The sequence below is a fragment of the Trachemys scripta genome, chromosome 1, assembly GCF_013100865.1.
Source record: "Trachemys scripta elegans isolate TJP31775 chromosome 1, CAS_Tse_1.0, whole genome shotgun sequence".
NCBI classification, from domain to species: domain Eukaryota; kingdom Metazoa; phylum Chordata; order Testudines; family Emydidae; genus Trachemys; species Trachemys scripta.
The window spans coordinates 175,689,953-175,709,477 of NC_048298.1; the positions used below are offsets into that span (position 1 = coordinate 175,689,953).

At 41.3% G+C, this 19,525-nt stretch overlaps 1 protein-coding gene across 1 annotated transcript in view; it reads right to left on the reverse strand.

Moving 5' to 3' along the window:
• Window positions 1–439: 439 nt before the first annotated feature.
• The window catches only part of TMPRSS15 (transmembrane serine protease 15), an 89,163-nt gene continuing 70,077 nt past the window's right edge, over window positions 440–19,525 (reverse strand). Inside the window, 7 exon segments of the mRNA XM_034769804.1 lie at window positions 440–738; window positions 2,270–2,409; window positions 5,006–5,101; window positions 5,404–5,585; window positions 10,722–10,896; window positions 11,224–11,273; window positions 16,019–16,114. Of these exon segments, the coding sequence (XP_034625695.1) occupies window positions 583–738; window positions 2,270–2,409; window positions 5,006–5,101; window positions 5,404–5,585; window positions 10,722–10,896; window positions 11,224–11,273; window positions 16,019–16,114 (895 nt within the window). The 3' untranslated portion in view covers window positions 440–582.

Below are 19,525 nucleotides of genomic sequence, written 5' to 3' on the forward strand. Positions count from 1 at the left end.
ATTCCAAAACTGTTTGTAATAGAAACAAAGGAGCTCTCATGATCTCATAAACAGTTAGGGTACAGCCTCATTTTGATGTATGGGGATTATTAAACAAAATTCCTTATGCATTGAAATGGGAATGGACATTGGGAAGGAAAGCATAAAAACCCTGAAAAACTGGAATAAATAATTTATATAACTGTTACTCAATAAAGAGCGTATCCTTTGCAAATCACAGATTTTATTCCTTCTAAATCTTTGTGCAGGTTTCTATAATGTACTGGGCATTGGCATTTTTTAAATAATATGTCTGTAAGGTGGACAAATAGAAAAACCATATCTCATATAGCTGTCAATGTAAAGTGGTAAGAACCAGTGGCAAAAAGAGACAGCTGCTGTTTTGAAATATTGCTTTCTGACATGACAGAGTTTTCTTAATATTTAATGTTTTCCTCCAAAAAGTTTGTTTATGTCTAAATCTCACTTTGAATGACAGGATTTTATTCAGTTTCTCTCATCATTATAATATACCACATAGCATTCAGAACTAATCTTGCTTAATATTTGTTTTTACATTCTATTTTGGTTTTTGAAGTCAAGCTAACGTATGAATTGTTTTATCCAGTCCACAAATTGTGTGACTCGAACATACACTCCAGGACGCTGGGGCAATGCACATTGATAGCCAAAGGATGTCACACCTGCCAAAAGCCACCTGTTATTGTCTTGACTCATCAGGGACCCTCCTGAATCTCCCTGCAATTTTGAAATTCAAGAGTTAAAAAAAAGAACTGCTTTCTATCTTAAGTAACTTTGGATCTTCAAGCTGTTTTGTCTGTGTGTATCCCGGTTTTGGTGCACACGCTCCCGATATGCCCAGAAGGGGACCCACATGAAGAAATACTCAAAAGAGAACACTGTTTACTGATTTTTTTAAACATAACATGTGATCTTAAGCTCTTAGACACCTGTCAGTCATGAACTGTATCAATCATGAAGCATAGTAGAACCCTTTGAATTAATTGTTTTACTTATCAACTTTAGGTTGTATGCTCTTACCTTGCACAAATCCTGATTAAACAGGCTTTGCACAGGGGACTTCTGAAAAAGGTCTGGGGGAAATAAAATCTCTCTCTCAAAGCCTGCAGAGCAGCTGCAGAAGCTCTCTCACTCTGTCAGCAACCTACAGGCTGTCTATGCTTGCTATATCCTTCCTAATTCATGGTTCTTTGGTCATTGATTATAACACTGATCTCTTGCACTCTGTATAATATTAAGGCCTTGCTCTTCCCTCTTCAGTGGGGCATAAGGGGATGCAAATAAAAGCAAAACAAGTAGGGAAAGCCTCACAAGCTTAAAGAGTGCAGAGTGGAGCCAACGCGGTATGACCTCCTTTTTTCTGAGAGTCTGCTGTAACTCCCTAAAGGCAACTTCATTTGGTCTAGTCTTGCAGTTATGGGGCACAAGTCACAAGCAGCACAGGGTAGATCCAGTGAGAACCACATTCTGTAGCATGCTCCCATTAGAATGTGATGAAAACAGTCAGCAAAAACAGAGAGTTCATGCCGCTAGAAGCAGAACTAAGTAACATTCAATGCTGCCTGCCTCCCCATAGAGAGGGAGTGCATTGTAGGCTATGCTGGGGTGGCCAATGGCTCCTTAGGAAGCTCTGCTGCTAGAGGGCGGGAAGATCATAAGAGAGCAACAGTGTTATCTTATCAGAGAGAAGGGCAGTTCCTCCAAGTTGTTGGAGCTTCCATTTCTTGAGGATCCATGGAATCTAAATGTTTGAAGGTAATGCCCCCTTACTACTCTCCATCCATCTATCTAAAGTATTTTTTAGGCTTGTGTCAGCTTGGTATTTAAGCCTCACACCTCACATTTCCACCCACAAACATCTCTTCCTCTTGAGGAGATTGCAGACCAGAAACCGTGTGAAGTTCCATATGTGGCACTTCCAACACCCCATATTGCCCTCTAGTGGTTTTTTTGTCAGAAAAGTCCCTTCTGGCCTTAAAGTCTATGAGGTACAAAATAGCTTGTAATCTTTAAAGCATGTATCTTGTTACAGTACGAAATATGTAAGGCTCTGAGTAGAAATTATATTCTGACAGTGAGTGGCTAGTTTTTAATGATCAGAGGATCAACCAGTGAGCTGTTCAGTATGTGGAAGCAGAGAAAGAACGGTCATGCATTGCAATCCCCTTCCTGTCCGTTCTTTCTCTGCTTCCACAAGTAATTAGAAGGAATAGAATATTAGCAATGCAAATGGGTTGTTTTTACTTACCTGACAAGAATCTACTCCTCCTTCATCATAGCCTGCACACATCATATTCTCTGTAATATTATATTCTGGCATCTTTTGTTGGCATTTCTCATTTGTAATAAGAGGGATCTCTGCTTCTTGCAATATGTTTGCAGTGGAACCTTATCAAAATACAGAGTATACACAACCAAAATGATCAAAATGCATAGCATAAACAACAGCCATTATTCTTAGTGAGTCAGATATTTCACTCTCATTACACAGCACTATCGAGGGCCTGGGTTGCCATGTCATTATATCAGTTTATACCCGACTAAAATGTATTTAGGAACTTATAAGGCCCTGGCTCACTATTATTAATGGATGTTATCCTCTGCGAGGTAGAATATATTAACTCTATTTTACAGATGGGGAACTGAGGCAGAGGGTATATTATGTGACTTGCCCAAGATCACAAAGAGAAATAAGGCTGAGCTAGGATTTGAATACAGGTCTCCTGAGTCCCAGTCCAGTGTGCTGTGCACTAGACCCCCCGCTTCTTCCTCAGTCAGGGAGTTATTCTTGAGTAAACAGTAGTGAATGAAATCCTGAGCTTTTATAATAGAGATCACAACTAAATTTTGTTTTTCAAATAACTTAATGAAGACAATTAAAATAAATGAATATTATTATGCATGGATCTAAGGACTCATTAAAAACGTGGCTTCGACTATCCAGATTCTTTGAGTACATTGTATGATTTTCAGTTGGTCATTTTAACCCTTTACACTAATGTATGTTATTAATTATTAACCAAAGTTTTACGGTGCAATTATACTCTGAAAGTAGCTCAGCAAAAATGGCAGTTTATTGCTCTGTGACACCAGATCAATATGCTTGATTTACAAATGAAAATGTAAATTCTCAGCCCTGGAAATTCAGCCTAGGCTCTAACAGTCAAGCTGCATTCTTTCCTCTGTATGCATCTTTACCAGTAATAATAATATCCTATAAGCTACATTCTGCCAGCAGATTCCCCTATGCAACCTCCTTTGTCTCAGAACAGAATTTGGCTCCGTCTGCAACAACAATCTCTGAAAAGTGAAAATCTGCTTTGTTATGAAGTACAGTATAAATACATTTCAGGGTGTGTTCATTTTTAAATGGCAATTTTTTATTTTGGGTGGGTTTATGAAAGGAACTTAAAGATTGGTTGCAGGCTGAAATTTTGGAAAAATATCTCAGGCAGGAGCAATTGTTCACTAAATTTTAAAATAATCATTTGGGACATTTAAAAATGTTTGCCACTGAAAACATGTTAGTGAGAATTCTCTGTCACTGATGTGGTTGGATACATTAGGGCATGGTAGCATGTATGTGTCATGACCCACAAGTCATAAACCTGGGTTTCCAGGGTTTATAGGAACAGCCATACTCCAACCCTCCATCTGGCAGCCTACTAAGACTTGCTTACCTTGGATCCAAAAAGCCCAGCCCCAGTTTGAAGCTTTGGCCTTTCAGTACTTTTGGTGGAGTCCCGGAGCAGCTGATTAGCCTGCTGGTCCAGCAGCAGACACAGGAAGCTATCCAAACAACTGGGCTTCACCCTGTTCTGGACTGTGTGCCACCCTCCTCCTCTGACTTGATTTCCTGGCATGTGATTCATGGTTCTGACCTCCAGTTTGTTTTCTGAACCTGACTCCTCTCTTGTGACTCTGGCTCTGACAACCAGGTCTGACTGCCCACAACCCGGCCATGACAATATGAGATCTTTGTTAAGAACAGGCAAACGACCCCAGAAATGTTAACACTGGGCCTGAATTTCATCCTTTTGTCTAAAATGACCCTAAATATTTTTTTTAATTTTTAAAAGTTTAGATAAATGGCCTTCCCTCGTTGAAGTCTCTCAACAGCTGACGTCCCTTTTCTTTCCCTCACTTCTGATGGGCTTGTGGTATGGCATATGAACTGCATGGAGTTCATCCAAACTGGATAATCAGATTTTATGAAAATGGCCTTCCTCTAGAGGACTGGAACCAACTTCTAGCACCTAAATGGTCCTGAAGGCTGGGATGTTCAAAATCTGGATCTGAATTTTATTTCTCTCTGCATCCTATGTTGCTTAGGCAAGATGAAATGGAGTGAAAGGCAGGATTTCAGCCTTACATCTACAGAAACAAGGAAATAATGGACATTTTTTTCCTTATGAAGAGTACTCCATTATAGTGAATGGCAAAAAAACAGTCACAGTATATGACCTTTTTAGAGACCTTTAATGTTACAGAAGGTGGCTGAATGAAGAGAGCACTAGACTGGGACTCAGGATACCTTAGTTTTGGCTGTGGCTTTGCCACTCACCTGCTGGGTGATATTGGGCAAGTCATCTCACCACTCTGTGACTCAGTTTCCCCACTTGCAAAACAATTATAACAACACTTCCTTTGTAAATCGCTTTGAGAAATACTGATGAAAGATGCTATTTAAGAGGCAGGTATTACTATTACATACACATCCAGCCCACAAATATGTACAGGCAGCTCACACTGACTTCTATTGTGTGCACACAATCAGAAACACGATAATGGAAATCAACCTGGAAATAACACATACTTTGTTAACAGGGAGGGAAATTAGCCATTGGAACAACTTCCCAAGCAATGTGGTAGATTTCCCATCACTTCAAGACTTTAAAACGTAAAGTAAAAAATACATCTCTGACAGCAAAGAAAGAGTTTTCTCATTATTTTTTGTGGTATTTTTAAAAGTGTGGTGACTCACCTTGATTTGTAGTTCTACCCCAGCCAGCAATGGAGCAATTCATTCCTGGCAAAAACTGTTGACTTGCTTCTGGTAAGCAAATAGGCTGTATGTAATCTGTGAAAGAGACATCATTATTTTCAAGTTGTTTCCAGCGTTCTGTTTTTTGTGATGTCAGTTACCAAAATGCACATTGATCCAAACCCTCTCTTCCTTGCTCAGGCAAAATTCCCAACAAGCGCAGGACTGAGTCCGCTATGATTGGTTTTCCCAAGATTATATCTAATTTATAAGGACAAGTCCAACTATCCCATTAACCCATCGTTACTGAGTAAAGTCAGGTTGACTAGTCCACCTGGAGCGACCAAATTCATTCATACAGAGTAAATAAATGTGTAAGAGAAGATCAACAATCCTACCTGTATAATTCACTTTGAATTGAAGATGCATCATAGCAATGTCATTATTTTTTGTGCGCTTGTTATAATGAGGATTTATGACAATTTGATCGATCTCTTCAATTACTGTTTGAGGATATGTCAGATTCAAAGTGGTATGCAAGCCCAGAACTGCTTTCCACTGAGACGGTATTAAATTCCTCCTAGAGATTGCAAGGAATATTCACAATTATTTATTATCAAATGAAGGACTTGAACAATTTGCTATGTATAATTTGCATTAATCTTTAATCCCCTTGTAGCGGGGTGAACACCTGCTCCGGCCCTGGAGGGACTGGAAAAGCCCTGCAGAGGGCTGGGGCTGGGCAAGGTAAAACCCTGGCTGACTGGGGGAAGTGGCTGCAGCTGGGCCACGCCCCAATCAGGCTTCAGCTGGCCTGTATAAAAAGGCTGGGAGCAAAGTGCTTTTTCTGCCTTCAGAGAGAGAAGGGCCTGGCTGCAGGGAGCTAAGACAGAGTATGTGGGTGGAGCAGGGCTGGGGAAAGGCTGAGGAGCTCCAGCCTGGATAGCCCCAGGCTGCGGCCTAATAGGAGGTCAAGGGGTACTGGGGGTTGCAGAGGGAAACCCAGGGCTAGGGCTAGGCCAAGGCAGCTGGTCCAAACCCAACCTTACCTGTGATGAGTGGCCTATCCTGCAGTCTGCCCTAGGGAGCGGGGGCTAGTTGGTGACTGGCAGTGGCCTTATTCTGAGGTGAGGTAGGGAAAGTGGGTGGGGGTTCCCTGGGGAGGGGAGACCCTAGTACTGGGGGGTGTACCCCAGATACAAGGGCACTGGGGTCTGGGAGGGACCTGGGGGCCAGAGGACAGGTGGATCACTGGCCTGCAGGGAGTGCTCCAGGATGCTGGAAAAGCTAATTACCAGAAGTCACCAGCAGGAGGTGCCGCAGGAGTGAGTCCGCTCCTCTACACTCCTCAAGAATGAATATATACACACACTTTGTATATTTTTTCAGATTATGTGGTGTAGCATATTGTCTTTTGAAATTGCTTACGGTTTTCTGACAGCGCTAGTGGCCTAAAGTTTCATATCAGAATTATCAGTTCATTTTTGGTATTAAGCCAAAAAATACATTTATACAGAATTACTTGGACAATAGTACAATTATGGAAGAATCATTAATTATTATGATCTTTCAAACTGCTGAAATTAAAAATTCCTATGCAATTAATAATCATCCCTCAGATAGAAAATTATGAGCATGAAATACCTTGGGGATGGTAGACTGAGGGTATGTCTAAACTGCAACTGGGAGGTGTGATTGCAGCACCTATAGACCTATCCAAACTAGCTTTAATTTAGCTAGCTCAAGTTACAATAGCAGTGAAACCACTGTGTAGGGGCAGTGGCTTCTTGAGTATGCCCTCAGGGTTCGGGGTGGACAAGACTAGCCCATGCTTCATGGCTATTGTTACTCAAGCTAGCTAGATCAAAGTTAGCTCGGGTATGTCTAGATATGCTGCAATCATACCTCCTGATTGCAGAGTAGACACCATTAGAAATCTTATTTTTAAATGGTTTTTAACCTACAGCTGAAAAAAAAAATCTAGAAAATCAAAAGTTAAGACTATCTGAACATAGTAGAAACATAGCATTTAAACAAAGAAAAATACAAGTTTGTTCCTCAACAATCTGTATTAATTGCTGAGCTGTTTAGGATGTACTTTAGTTAGAGACCTGCTTTATGACTGAAGTTGTTTTGAATCATCAAATGTCTACTGAATTAATTGATTTACAAACAATATAAATACTTCTGAACCTGGTTGAAGGTGAACACCCAGGCTTCTCTATAGTGATTGAAATGCAACAAATATTGGTGTCTCTGAAAAAACAGGTTTCAGAGTTGTAACCGTGTTAGTCTGTATCAGCAAAAATGACAAGGAGTCCTTGTGGCACCTTAGAGACCAACCAAATTTGGGTATAAGCTTTCATGGCTAAAACACACTTCATCAGATGCATGGAGTGGGAAATACAGTAGACAGGTATATAAACACAGTACATGAAAAGATGGGAATTGCCTTTCCAAGTGGGAGGGTCAGTGCTAATGAGAATTCAATTACAGTGGAAGTGGGCTATTCTCAACAGTAGAATACCAAGGGAGGAAAAATCACTTTTGTACTGGTAATGAGGCCAACGTAATCAGGGTGGCCCATTTCAAACAGTTGACAAGAAGGTGTGAGTAACAATAGGTGGAAATTAGCATGGGGAAATTACTTTTTGTAGTGACCTGTCCACTCCCAGTCTTTATTCAGGCCTAATTTGATGGTGTCCAGTTTGCAAATTAATTCCAGTTCTGCACTTTCTATTTGGAGTCTTTTTGAAGCATTTTTGTTGAAGAATTGCCACTTAAGTCTGTTATTGAGTGTCCAGGGAGATTGAAGTGTTCTCCGACTGGTTTATGAATTCTGATTTGTGTTCATTTATTCTTTTGCGTATCGACTGTCTGGTTTGGCCAATGTACATGGGAGAGGGGCATTGCTTCAACATGATGGCATATATCACATTGGTAGATGTGCAGGTGAATGAGCCCCTGTTGGTGTGGCTGATGTGGTTAGGTCCTACAATAATAGACTTAAAAGTGGCTATTCAACAAAAGCCTCAAACAACTCTGACAATATAATCAAAAAGGCTAACAAAGGAGGTGCTGTCGTCATCATTAATAAGTCAGAATATGAACAAGAGGCTGCTAGGCGACTCTCTGACACCACATTCTACAGGCTATTACCCTCTGATCACACTGAGGGTTACTGAAGGAAACTACACCATCTGATCAAGAAACTCTGTGAAGAAGCACAGGAGCAAATCTACACAGACACACCCCCTAGACCCCTGACCAGGGGTATTCTATCTGCTACCCAAGATCCATAAACCTGGGAATCTTGGATGCCCCATCATCTCAGGCTTTGGCACTCTGATAGCAGGATTGTCTGGCTATGTAGATTCTCTCTGTTTACAAAAACAACTAGGAGTACTTGTGGCACGTTAGAGACTATCTCTGAATATGGTGAAAATGAAATTCATGATTAACAAAAACAAGATGAAAGCAAACACCTCAATTAATGCTCCAGATGTAGAGTTAGTAAATTATTTGTTATCTGGGGTCATACATATCCAACCAAGGAGGCTGTTCTAAAGAAATTGGAGGAAATACAGGAATGGTTTGCTCCGCAATGACCCCCTAACAAAAGTTTGGAGGAAAAAAACATAGAATTTTAAAATGTACAAAGTTTCAACTGGTGAAAAACTTAATTTTCTCAATAGCAACCTATGGATGTGAATTGTGGGAAATTAAGGCTGCTGACAAGAAGAAAACTGAAGCCCTTGAAATGTGGTGCTGGCAAAGACTCTTGCATATCTCCTGGATAGAAAAGATGAGGAATGTTTGTTAGGAGCATTGCTGGAGAGAAGCAGACTTTGTCAGAAATCAACAGGCACAAACGCACGTACTTTGGTCACATCCGGCACAGAGATGGAAATAACTTTGAGACAGTTATCACAGAAGGAATGGTGGCAAGTCATTGTAATAAGGTATGATCATGGAGGAGCTGAATAGATGGTGTGTAGCAGATTACTGGGAAATCATCTGCTAAGTGTTAATAGGTAGCAATGGATAGAGACGGCTTCAGTAAATTCTGCCACAATGTCACCAATATTCAGACATAAATAAATGGATTTTACTCTCGGACAATAGTGATAGCTCTTCCATGATTTTTTTTTAAACACTGTTTTCCTATTCTTGGTCCCCTCTACAGCACTTTAATTATAGATATAATGGTAACATATTGTAGGAAATATTTTAAAATATACCTCATCTCCTAACATTCTGGGTAGTGCACTATAGAGACTACTTGAGGTGATTAAAACATCTATTCAGATAAATTGAGATTTATTCCAATTATGTAGAGTAGTGTAAATCTTGATCAGTCTCTCATAGTGTACAGCAGAGTCATAATTACACAGGCAACACCTAAATTTACCTTTATGAGATATGATGTCATTCTTTACTCTCACACCATTGGGAAAGCTTTGAGTGAGTAATGAAGACACCAAATTACAGATAAAGTGCAAATGCTTGATGAGGTATCATATATTTAATGTATACAACCTTCCATTTTCAAAAACGTGTCTCTTGATGTAAATGACTCCTTACTGAAGTCATTGAAATGTGGGGCTACTAAGAACTCCGGGAGCTGGACTCAATCTCTTATTAGGTGAGTGAATAATTCGGTACATAATAAATGATGAGCTGGGTTGTTAACTGTACCTATCATTAATTTCAGGTTTTTCCCTAGACTGGTGCAGACTTCAGCAGTAATGTCATTTTTCTAAAACTGGGTCCTTGCTGTACATGAGTTTCCACCACCACATTATACATTGGGGAATGGGAGAGAGAGAGAAATTAGGTGTTTGAAAAATCCTACAAAACTGTCTCAAGCCCCCTACATTAATTTTTCCCTCATACTTTCTATTGACTCTGGCTATTCTCCATTTGAACACAGTTTTGTTATTGGGTATGATTTTCAAGTACCTACTCTGAATCATTTATCTGATGGGCCTTTGGAGCACTAAATAATTCTTTTTCAACTTTGAAAATAAACAACTAATTTGGCAAAACATTATTCTAGCACGGAAAAGTCATTTTACTGAGGCAATAATAATAAAAAAGAATATTATTAAAAGCATAAATGTAAGCCTCAATTCTGCAGTCAGATTCATCAGAACAGAAAAATATAGGATTGGAACATACCTCCTGGGTCAATGAGTTCAGTCCCCTGCTATGGAAGGCAACCACATCTATTCCCTTTCATAGGATCCATAAAGGGAGATCCCTGTGAATATGTGGTTCCCACTGACTTCAATGGGACTCTATGGGTCTGTCCACACTACAATAAAAAAATCTGTAGTACCAAGTCACAAAGAGCCCATCTCAGCAGGGCTCAGGTTGAAGGTCTAAAAAATTCAGTGCAGGCTTTCAGGCTTGGGCTGGAGCCTGGGCTCTGAGACCTTCTCCCCTTGCAGGGTCTCAGAGTCTGTGCTACAGCTCAAGGCTGAATGCCTACACAGAAATTTCATAGCCCCGCAGCCTGAGCCCAAGTGAGCAGACCAGGGCCAGCAGTGGCCATGCCGCAGGTCTTTTATCGCAGTGTAGACATGCATAGCCGATTGATAGGTCAGGGCCATTCTGTAACCCAGCTTTATGAATGAGCATCTTCTCATCAGGGTACATGTACATTTTGGGAGGGTCATCATGGTCTATGTATTAAGGAGAAAGTAAACATTACCCATATACACAGTGCGCTGCTGAGACCAGCCATTCAGCACTGATGAGGGAAGCTCCACATGTAGGTTTTTCATTAAAAAGCAGCAAGACTACCCAAGGCCAAGCTCCTTCTTTGGCATCACTTCCACCTACAATCTTTGCACCGATCTCCTGAGTTATGAGTCGTTTTCCACAAGCTAGAATTAGAAAGGGGAGGGGAAGTCTGAAATTAATTTATGCCATATTTCAAGATGTGCCCAAGATACAAAGTTCCAGTCTGGAACTGGATCTGATCTTTCCTAGAGTTTGGGGGCGGGGGTGTGGTGTGGATATCCTCTTTTTGTTTGCACCCATTGTATGTTTAAGTCTAAAAACAACTGAAGATTATAAATGTTCCTGCTTCATTGTTTATATGAAAATACAGTTTATTTCACTGCCAAAATCTTTCAAACAATATACATGAAGTTTATGGAGCCAACAATTTGATTTTTAAAGTGGAAGTTTCTTATGAAATATTTACTTACGTTTATTGTTGCATTGCAGATGAATCACCAGATTACTGAGACACTGTTTGCTAGAATGAAAGCACAGTTGTTAAAAATACAGGTATCTGCAGGCCAGGTGACATTACATTAGTATGTTTAAGTGCAGTTTAGCATCATTACAAAACTTCTTCTGTACATCAAGTTTCCTTTTTCTAAAGGAAAACCACGGTGTTAATGTGCAGTAATTTAGCTGTACTACCCAATGCTTAAATGTAAGTTTCAATTATAATATACAATATGGATATCACACATATAAATTCTCCTTTGCTGGACATTTGATTAAAAACAGCATATTATAGAAATTAAAATAGCCTAATCTTTAGGGGAGAAATGTCATCTACTAAAATTCTGAATCCAATATAATCTGAATTCAATATGGATTTTTTTTGCTGCCTTCTTAGGTGTATTCAGGAACTTGCCACTAGATATCAGTGTAACCAAAGAATTAAAAATATAAAGTCTGATATCAGTGTAGCTTTCATGGAGATAACATTGCACTGTAGAATATATATAGACACATATAAAGGCTTAGGAATTATTTAGAAGAAAAATAAAGCCAGAAGCCTGAAGAGCACAAGGCCACAGATCAAAACTACTCAAGCATTTCCGACATCCAGAGGTTCTAAGATTATCTTCATAGCTCGTAATGAATCCAAGCACTGGGGACAGTGCCTGTGCCCCCAATTAAATCTGATATATACAAAAATATACCAGGAAAGAATATCAACAGAGGACTAGTTTAATACATAGTTTGTTTTTTAAATGTATACAGAGTAATATAGCATGATTATATAAATGTAACTATCAACATTTCCCTATTATACAATAACATATACTCTCATATTGTAATCCAGAATCACTGTATAGTTTTCACATTGCAAATATCTCCTATTTTCAGTCTTACATATAACTCCAAGGATGTAGTTTACACCATTGAAGCCAAATTCTTCAGTCTTTACTCAAACTCCCATTGAAAACGCATAAGCCCATATAAACCAGCTGTGCATTGGGCCATCTGGCAGGGAGGATGAATAAGCTGGTACAGAAAGGGGTAGGGCAGGGAACACAGCTGCTTCCAGCAGGATTGCACAGTAACTGGTAACTTGCAAATGAGCTCCATCTCCACCAAACTGCCTTACATGGATTCCATGGAGCTGCAGAGGGTGCCGGAACTAATGCAGCCCACTCCTAATGCAGGTTCAGCAGGAGGTGGGATAGAACGTTAGCTTATCTGGACAGGGCCCATTCCTTCTGTGATGGTGACACAACATCTAGCATCTCCTACTCTTTAATCTACAGCAGGGAGCTATGTGTAGGAGTAGCAACTCACTGGGGTATTTCTTACACTGCTGACACCCCCTGATTGCCATGACCAGAGGGACTTCAAACTGGCGAGCCTCCACCTTTACTTCATGTTGGAGCTGTCAGTCTGGAGATTGGTTCTGGGTTGTTCATCCCCATTTGTCATTCCTATGGCTGCCAGCTGGGTAGCGGAGGAGGATCCATTCCCCTTAGAGCTGGATGAAAATTTTCAGTTGAATAGTTTATTAGCCAAAACATGCAGTTTGGACCAGCCTGAAAATATTCCTGAATTTGGAACAAATTTGCCAAATGCTTTTGACCAAAACAATGATTTGGGATTAGGTGCGATTTGCAAAATGAACAGAAGAGAAGCCGGTGCCACCACCCTAATAACTTTAGCCTAAACTTTAGTGTTTAGGGCATTCAGCTGAGTCCAGTTGTCCCCTGTACCTGATGTGGAGAAGGGATTTGAACTTGGGTCTCCCATATTGCAGAAAATTGCCCTAACCACTAGAACAGTTTCAATAGGAGAGAGTGAAACACCCCCAACAGCAGCATACCCTATAGTCCAGCGGCTAGGGTACACTCCTGCAATGATGGACACCTGTGTTCAAATCCCTTTTCTACATCTAGCAGAGAGTGGAACTGAACCAGAGTCTCCTGCATGAGCGCCCTAATCACTGGGATAAAGGTTAGAAGATAGACAGTACTACCTCTTTCCCTTCCCCTCATGCCCACATTTGGTGAATTTAACTCTTTATTTCCTTTGCTATTATTTTTAAAAGCATCTGCAAAGGAAATACATTTTATTTTTGGTCAAATGAAATGTTCTGTTTGACACAATGAAATTTCTCTTGACTTTTTCAATTTGCCAAATTTTTTCAGAATTTTTGATCTTGGTTTGATTCGAACCAAAATTGTTTCAGAACTGCCAATGAACCAGAAAAATCAATTATTTACCCAGTTCTAATCCCCCTCCTCTCCCATTGAAATGTCAGGAAGGCCTGGTGCGTGCTGACTGCTTCCCCTGTGTTACTCCCAAAAGGCCCACTTGTGTCACTATATATGGAGTTGGGCTGGATGACTTTGATGGCTGCGTGAATATTCTCCTTCCCAGTTGCTCTTAGCAGAAATATTTCTTGCTGTGGACAGTGGCGGATTAGCCACTTGGACAACAGGGCCCATGTCCAGGGGCCCTGGCCAATTGGGGGCCCCCCAAAAAATAGGTGCCCTTGTGCCCCGACCTGATCTGCCTGTCTGGCACTCCTGCTGGGGAGTGGGGACGGGGCGCAGGGGCTTGCACTGCTTCTCTTGCCCTCCTGGTGCTCCAGCTGGGCTGTGGAGGAAGCCCCCACCCCTGACCCCACTCCCCGCCAGGAGTTCCAGGGGGTGGGGTGGGACAAGCCCCCCTGCCCCAACCCCATTTCCCTGGCAGGAGCACCGAGGAGGAGACTGCAGGAGGAATGGGGTGGAGAGGGGCCCCCACTTGCTCTGGCCCTAATCTGTCTCTGGCTGTGGAGTCTGCCATGCCACAGAGTTGCTTAGTGCATAGCCCCACCAATGCTTCTAGGGCTAGGATCTGGTCCAATGCAAATGTTATCCTTCTGTCAGTAAATAAGTTCCCTGTGTGTCCAAGATATGAACAGTGGTTTCATCTCTGGGTCACATTTTACTATTCTTAATCAGTCAAAACTCCGGTGACCTTCAAAGGGAGTTTTGACTGAGTAAGGACTAAATGCAGTGTGGGATCTGGCCTTCATGTATTGATTATCAATTGACTATTATTATTATTAGTTTATTTTACTAAAAGAAAAACACTTTAATCCTCCTCTCATTCTGTAACATTACAACTTCTGTGAAACTACATGAAGGTATAATGGTATCACAATAAAAGTGACCCTTATCAGGAGTCCAGATGATAAACAGAAAAGAAATCTCTTTCTGCAGTAGGAATGCAGTTAAGATGAATGGTCGTCTTCCTTTTCCTCTTGCTCTCCTCATTCTTTAGTGTTTAACTGATAGTAATAGAAGACACCTTTAAATCATAGGCTGCTCTTTAAGATCTCTCATGGCAATGCTTGTTTAGACGTACATTTTATTAAAAAAAGAAAAATAGCTTTTAATGATCCTCCATTACTCTAAGATGGTTTTTCTTCCACCACCAGTGAGACTGATAAATATTTGGTATTAACAGAATAGAATTAGAACAGAAAATGTATCAATCAGCTTCCAGCAGGGAAAAAGAAAACTCTGCAGCAAATTAAATATTCTCTATAGCTTTACTATTGTACAATATGGCTCATAAGTGAAGCCTACAAGACTATTGATGCATCCCATCTTCAATCCAGTCTAAGCAACTGAGCAATTATATGGTGATTTTCTGTGTCAGCGCATCTATCAAGGTTCCAGGAAAATGTAACTGTTAATGTGATAGGACTACTAAGCTTTCTTACTCCTTTAAGGCACTGCTTTAACTGAAGTGTAAACTGTCTTGCTAGTTAATGGCAAGTACCTCTCCTTTTATAGGTGTGCCTAAAGCACTGCACCTCTTGTGAACATAATTCTTTGCAACTATTAAATTCAGGGTCTATAGTCAAGAAAAGCTCCCAATTATTCCAAACTCATAGGAATCCTTCAAAGTCACATCAGATATAATATAGGGTAAAACAGATTAGGGGTAGGATATGGTTCTGAACAGCTCTTCACTTAACGAGCTGATTTCCATGAGAAAGATATGGAGACAAAGCCAGAAGAACTATACAGGCCTCATTTTATTTTGGTTACTACCACTTGCCTTAAAACATATCCAACCAGGAAGAGGAGGACTTTTTTTTTTTTTCTAGCTGGCTATTACATTTGTATTGATCTCTGTTCTTGTTATGGATTTTGTCCCAAACTACCTGTTTTCAGTATTTTCCTCTCATTTTATATTTAATATGAGAAGCAGTGTGGGCTACAAGATAGAACACTGGACTGGGACTTAAGAGATCTGGGTTCTTCTATTCTTGCCATCAACCTGAGCGATGACATTGGCCAAGTCACCTCACTTCTCTGGACCCCTTATTTTCCATCTGTAAAATGGGGTTAATGATACTTAATGTAAAAACTTTGAGCTCTATGGATACAAAATGCTATGCAAGAATAGTACTATTTATTATTGAAACCACAGTAGCACCTAGACTCCCTAACAAGATTGTAATAGACAAACACATAAAGTCCCTGCCCCAAAAGCTTACAATACACAACACATGGCAGGGGAAACAGAGACATGCAATGACTTGCCCAAGGTCACACAGAAAGTCAGTGACAGAGACGGAATAGAATCTAGGTCTCCTGGCTTTCAGAGCAGTGCCTTATATACTAGACCACACTGGCTCTCAAGTAAAGTAGAACAAGACATTTATTATTATATTTTTATTTACCACTATGATCAATTTGATCCTTAATGGGAGAAAGATGCATTGATGCCTACCTTGGTGTAAGTATTAGGCTCTGGTTAGCTGCTTTGGTGATTTTTACAAATGGCCCATTTCCAGTGGATAACATCGCTGATGATGTATTCATATTTCTAGGAGGAGGAAAAAAAAGTGAGACATTTTTAAGATACTCACTGTGTTTCTCTGACTGAATAAAAATTTAAAAAAGATTATGTCTGGTAGTACTGGTTCCGAGAATAGTGGGTATTTATTCAAAGATTTTTGAGGTTTGAAATCTAAAGGAGAGAGAACAGAAACAAACACCAAAAAAACCTCCCACAAAAACCAGGTACTACCTTCACTCTGACACACACTTCTTGAAATATTTCATTTAAGATGCCTGAATAGCAATGAAAGGTCTAGATTAATGATTTTAATGACAGTGAGTTATCAGATTTCTGTTTTTCAATGCCACTACTCAAAAGTCTTGCACTGCCATTTTTAAAAAATAGAGTTAAATTTTATTATGCAGTGTCCAACAATAGTCAATTGAAACGTGTGTAGCACAGTTCTGTATTTTAGGGGGAAATAACAGTACAGAACAAATAGAGGTGAATTCTCTATCTAGAAGAATTTAAAGTCAAAGGACTTGATAGAGCTATTTGTGAAATAAGATATTACTTAATGTGAAAATGGCAAAGCCTAGCTCTAAATTAAGAATGGAAGAGAACAACTCAGAGGGACAGGAATGGAAAGATCAAGTAACTGATGATTGTTCAGTTACTTGGAGGCTAGTGTGTATGTCTTGGTTGTTAGAATTTTTTTTCTAAAAAAACCCCAATGTTTTTAAACCAGACTACAGAATAGCATACAAAAACCTAGCCAGCTTGAGAATGTCAGCTGAGTAGAAAAGCAGTGCATTTATTCTCCATTGACTCACACTTTGTGTAATTATTACATCTGTGCCATGTCAGGATAATATACTACCATTCTAATATGGGAGCATCTTACATTCACTTTGCATTGAGATAAGTGGCTACACAGATGCAAGGCAGTGGTGAAGCAATTCTACAGTACTTTATGTATGCAGTTGGGAGAGAACTATAACTCCGGATATGAAATTCAACTCCCCCAAAACTGATGGTAAATTCTGATCTGAACTTGTGTGTCCTGAGCCAGGTTCTTTAATAGCTGAACCAGAACCCAGTGGGTGTGATTCTCCACTGTCACATCAGTTCCATGGCAGTTGCACTTTATTGAATTTAACGGAGCCAGGCTAGTGTAAAAGTGGTATAACAGAATAGAGCATTGGGCTGTAAAAACTAAACCCCCAACCTTTGGGAGAAGGTTAACTCTGGATTCAATTCAAGATGTAATCTTAGTAACATAGGTCTGTTCCTAGTTACAAGTCCATTCAAACCAGCTTGCTTAAAAAGCAATCTGGAAAGGGAATACACCTTTTATTACACCCCCAATTTTCAGTACAGTAGCATTGTTTCAGATTGTTTTACTGTAATGACACATTCATGTACTTGAAAAATTCCATCCTAGCAGTTACTTGGCCTCACAGGCATTTGTAGGAACATAATAATGAAGTATACCAAAAATACACTGAGTCACAATTCTGCGCTGATTTATACTCTGTGCAACCTCCCTGACATCTTCAGTTTTCTTGAGGACGGGGGAACTTCTCTAATGGCAGGTAATAGGGGAGGGATAAGCTGGTTCCAGTGGCAAAGATTTTCTGGCGGAAACTTCAACATCATCTCTTTAAGGGCTCAATTAAACTGTCCTACTAACCCATCAGTCAGTGGGTGATAAATGGACATTTGTAGCTTTTTTTTTTTTATTCGTAACAGGCCACAGACCTGTTGGAAGTGTTATGAGGTGAAATTGGTACCTTGGTCTATCAGGACTTCCTTGGGGAGAGACACCCGGGGAAAGATTCTAAAGAGCTATGCAGCCAGTTTTCACCGTGACATTCTGGAGGGGGATCGCCTCTAGGAACTGAGTGGTGTAGTTGAGAATGGTCAGGAAATATTGGAACCCCATGACTTTCTTCAGGAGGGGTCCTACCAGGTCCATTGCGACTCTCTTGAAGGGGGAGTCGATCACCGGCAGGGGGACAAGGGAAGCCTTCAGTATCCCTCGCGGGGCTGTGAGTTGACACTCTGGACAGAAGTCACAAAAATCCTTTACCTCCTGGTGTATCCTGGGCCAGAAGAACCATGTCAGGATCTGGGCTAAGGTCTTCTCATGCCCCAGATGTCCCGTCACGGGAATGGTGTGGGCAAGCTGCAAGATGGCCCATCACTGGCATTGAGGGACTACCAGCTGGGTCTGGATATCCTGGGTCCCGGAGTCACTATCAACTCACTAGAGGCAGTTGCCCGTCAACTAGAAATGGGGATACTGCATTGCCTTGGGGTGAGCAGTGTTCCATGGTTTTTCCATCAACATGAGTCAACTGTTCATAGGCCTGTCCAAGGGTGGGGTCCTCCCACTAGTCACGGTTAAAGTCTGAGCCTAAACCAGGGGGTTCACCATGAGCGAGAGGCCCATGATCACCCTCTTCATCAGGAAGGTCCTGGTCAGCCTTGAGGTATTGCTGGTTGCTTGGGTTGAGGTTTCTGGGTGCTCATTCTGTCCCTTCCAGGACTTCTCCCTCAAAGACACCCTGGGGTTCTTAGGACTTGAGGCTCACGGTGTGCAGGACCTCCAAGAAGCTGCTCCAGTCTTGACCTAAGATGCGGGGCTAGGCCAGCCTTGGTGCCAGGCCCACTGTCATAATCCTTGTATCCCCCCCCACAGTCAAGGTGATCCAGGCCTGAGGGTAAGGCTTCACATCCCCATGATACACTGAAGCAAAATGACCCCCAACTATGGTTCTGGGGGCTTGACAAGGTCCTGACATACCAGAGTCTGTCCACAACAAGAGTTGACGAGGGTGGAGATCCAAATTCCGTCCATATCTAACAGGGTCGTCACTTGGTCCCGGGGGCTGCTTACATGCCCAAGATTCCCCGGTCCAGACTCAGCTGAAACTGAGGAAGGCCTCCAGGTCACCTCTGGGACCCATATTTGTCAGGCTCAAAGGCACCATGGGGATATTCGGGGTCACTGCTCCCCCAGGATTGGAGCTGCTGGGTATTGGTATCAACACGGCCAGCTGCTGCAAGCACTGCCATTCTTTGTGGTAGTGTTGGCCCCCCAGCTCTTGAATGAGTTGCTGTTGCTGGTTCCTGAGCTGTTGCAGGCATTGCTGCTGCTGCACAAGCTGCACTGTATGTCTCTGCTGTTGGCACTTGGTGAGCTTCTTGACCTCCAGCCTTCCTGGTTGGGAAGGTTCACCGTTCTATCATCTGACAGATGGGGGGGATTTGATATGCTGCTTCTCTAGGCTTGTCCCCTTGTTTCACGGGTGGGACGATGACTAAATTCTCCACCAATTGTAGTGATCCCTCACTCTTGAGTGGCGAGGGAGGCCACTCTGCCTCACTACAGGAAGACAATAATCAGGAGTCTATGGGGGAAGCTCTTGCCGTCTGAGAAGGGCAAAGCAC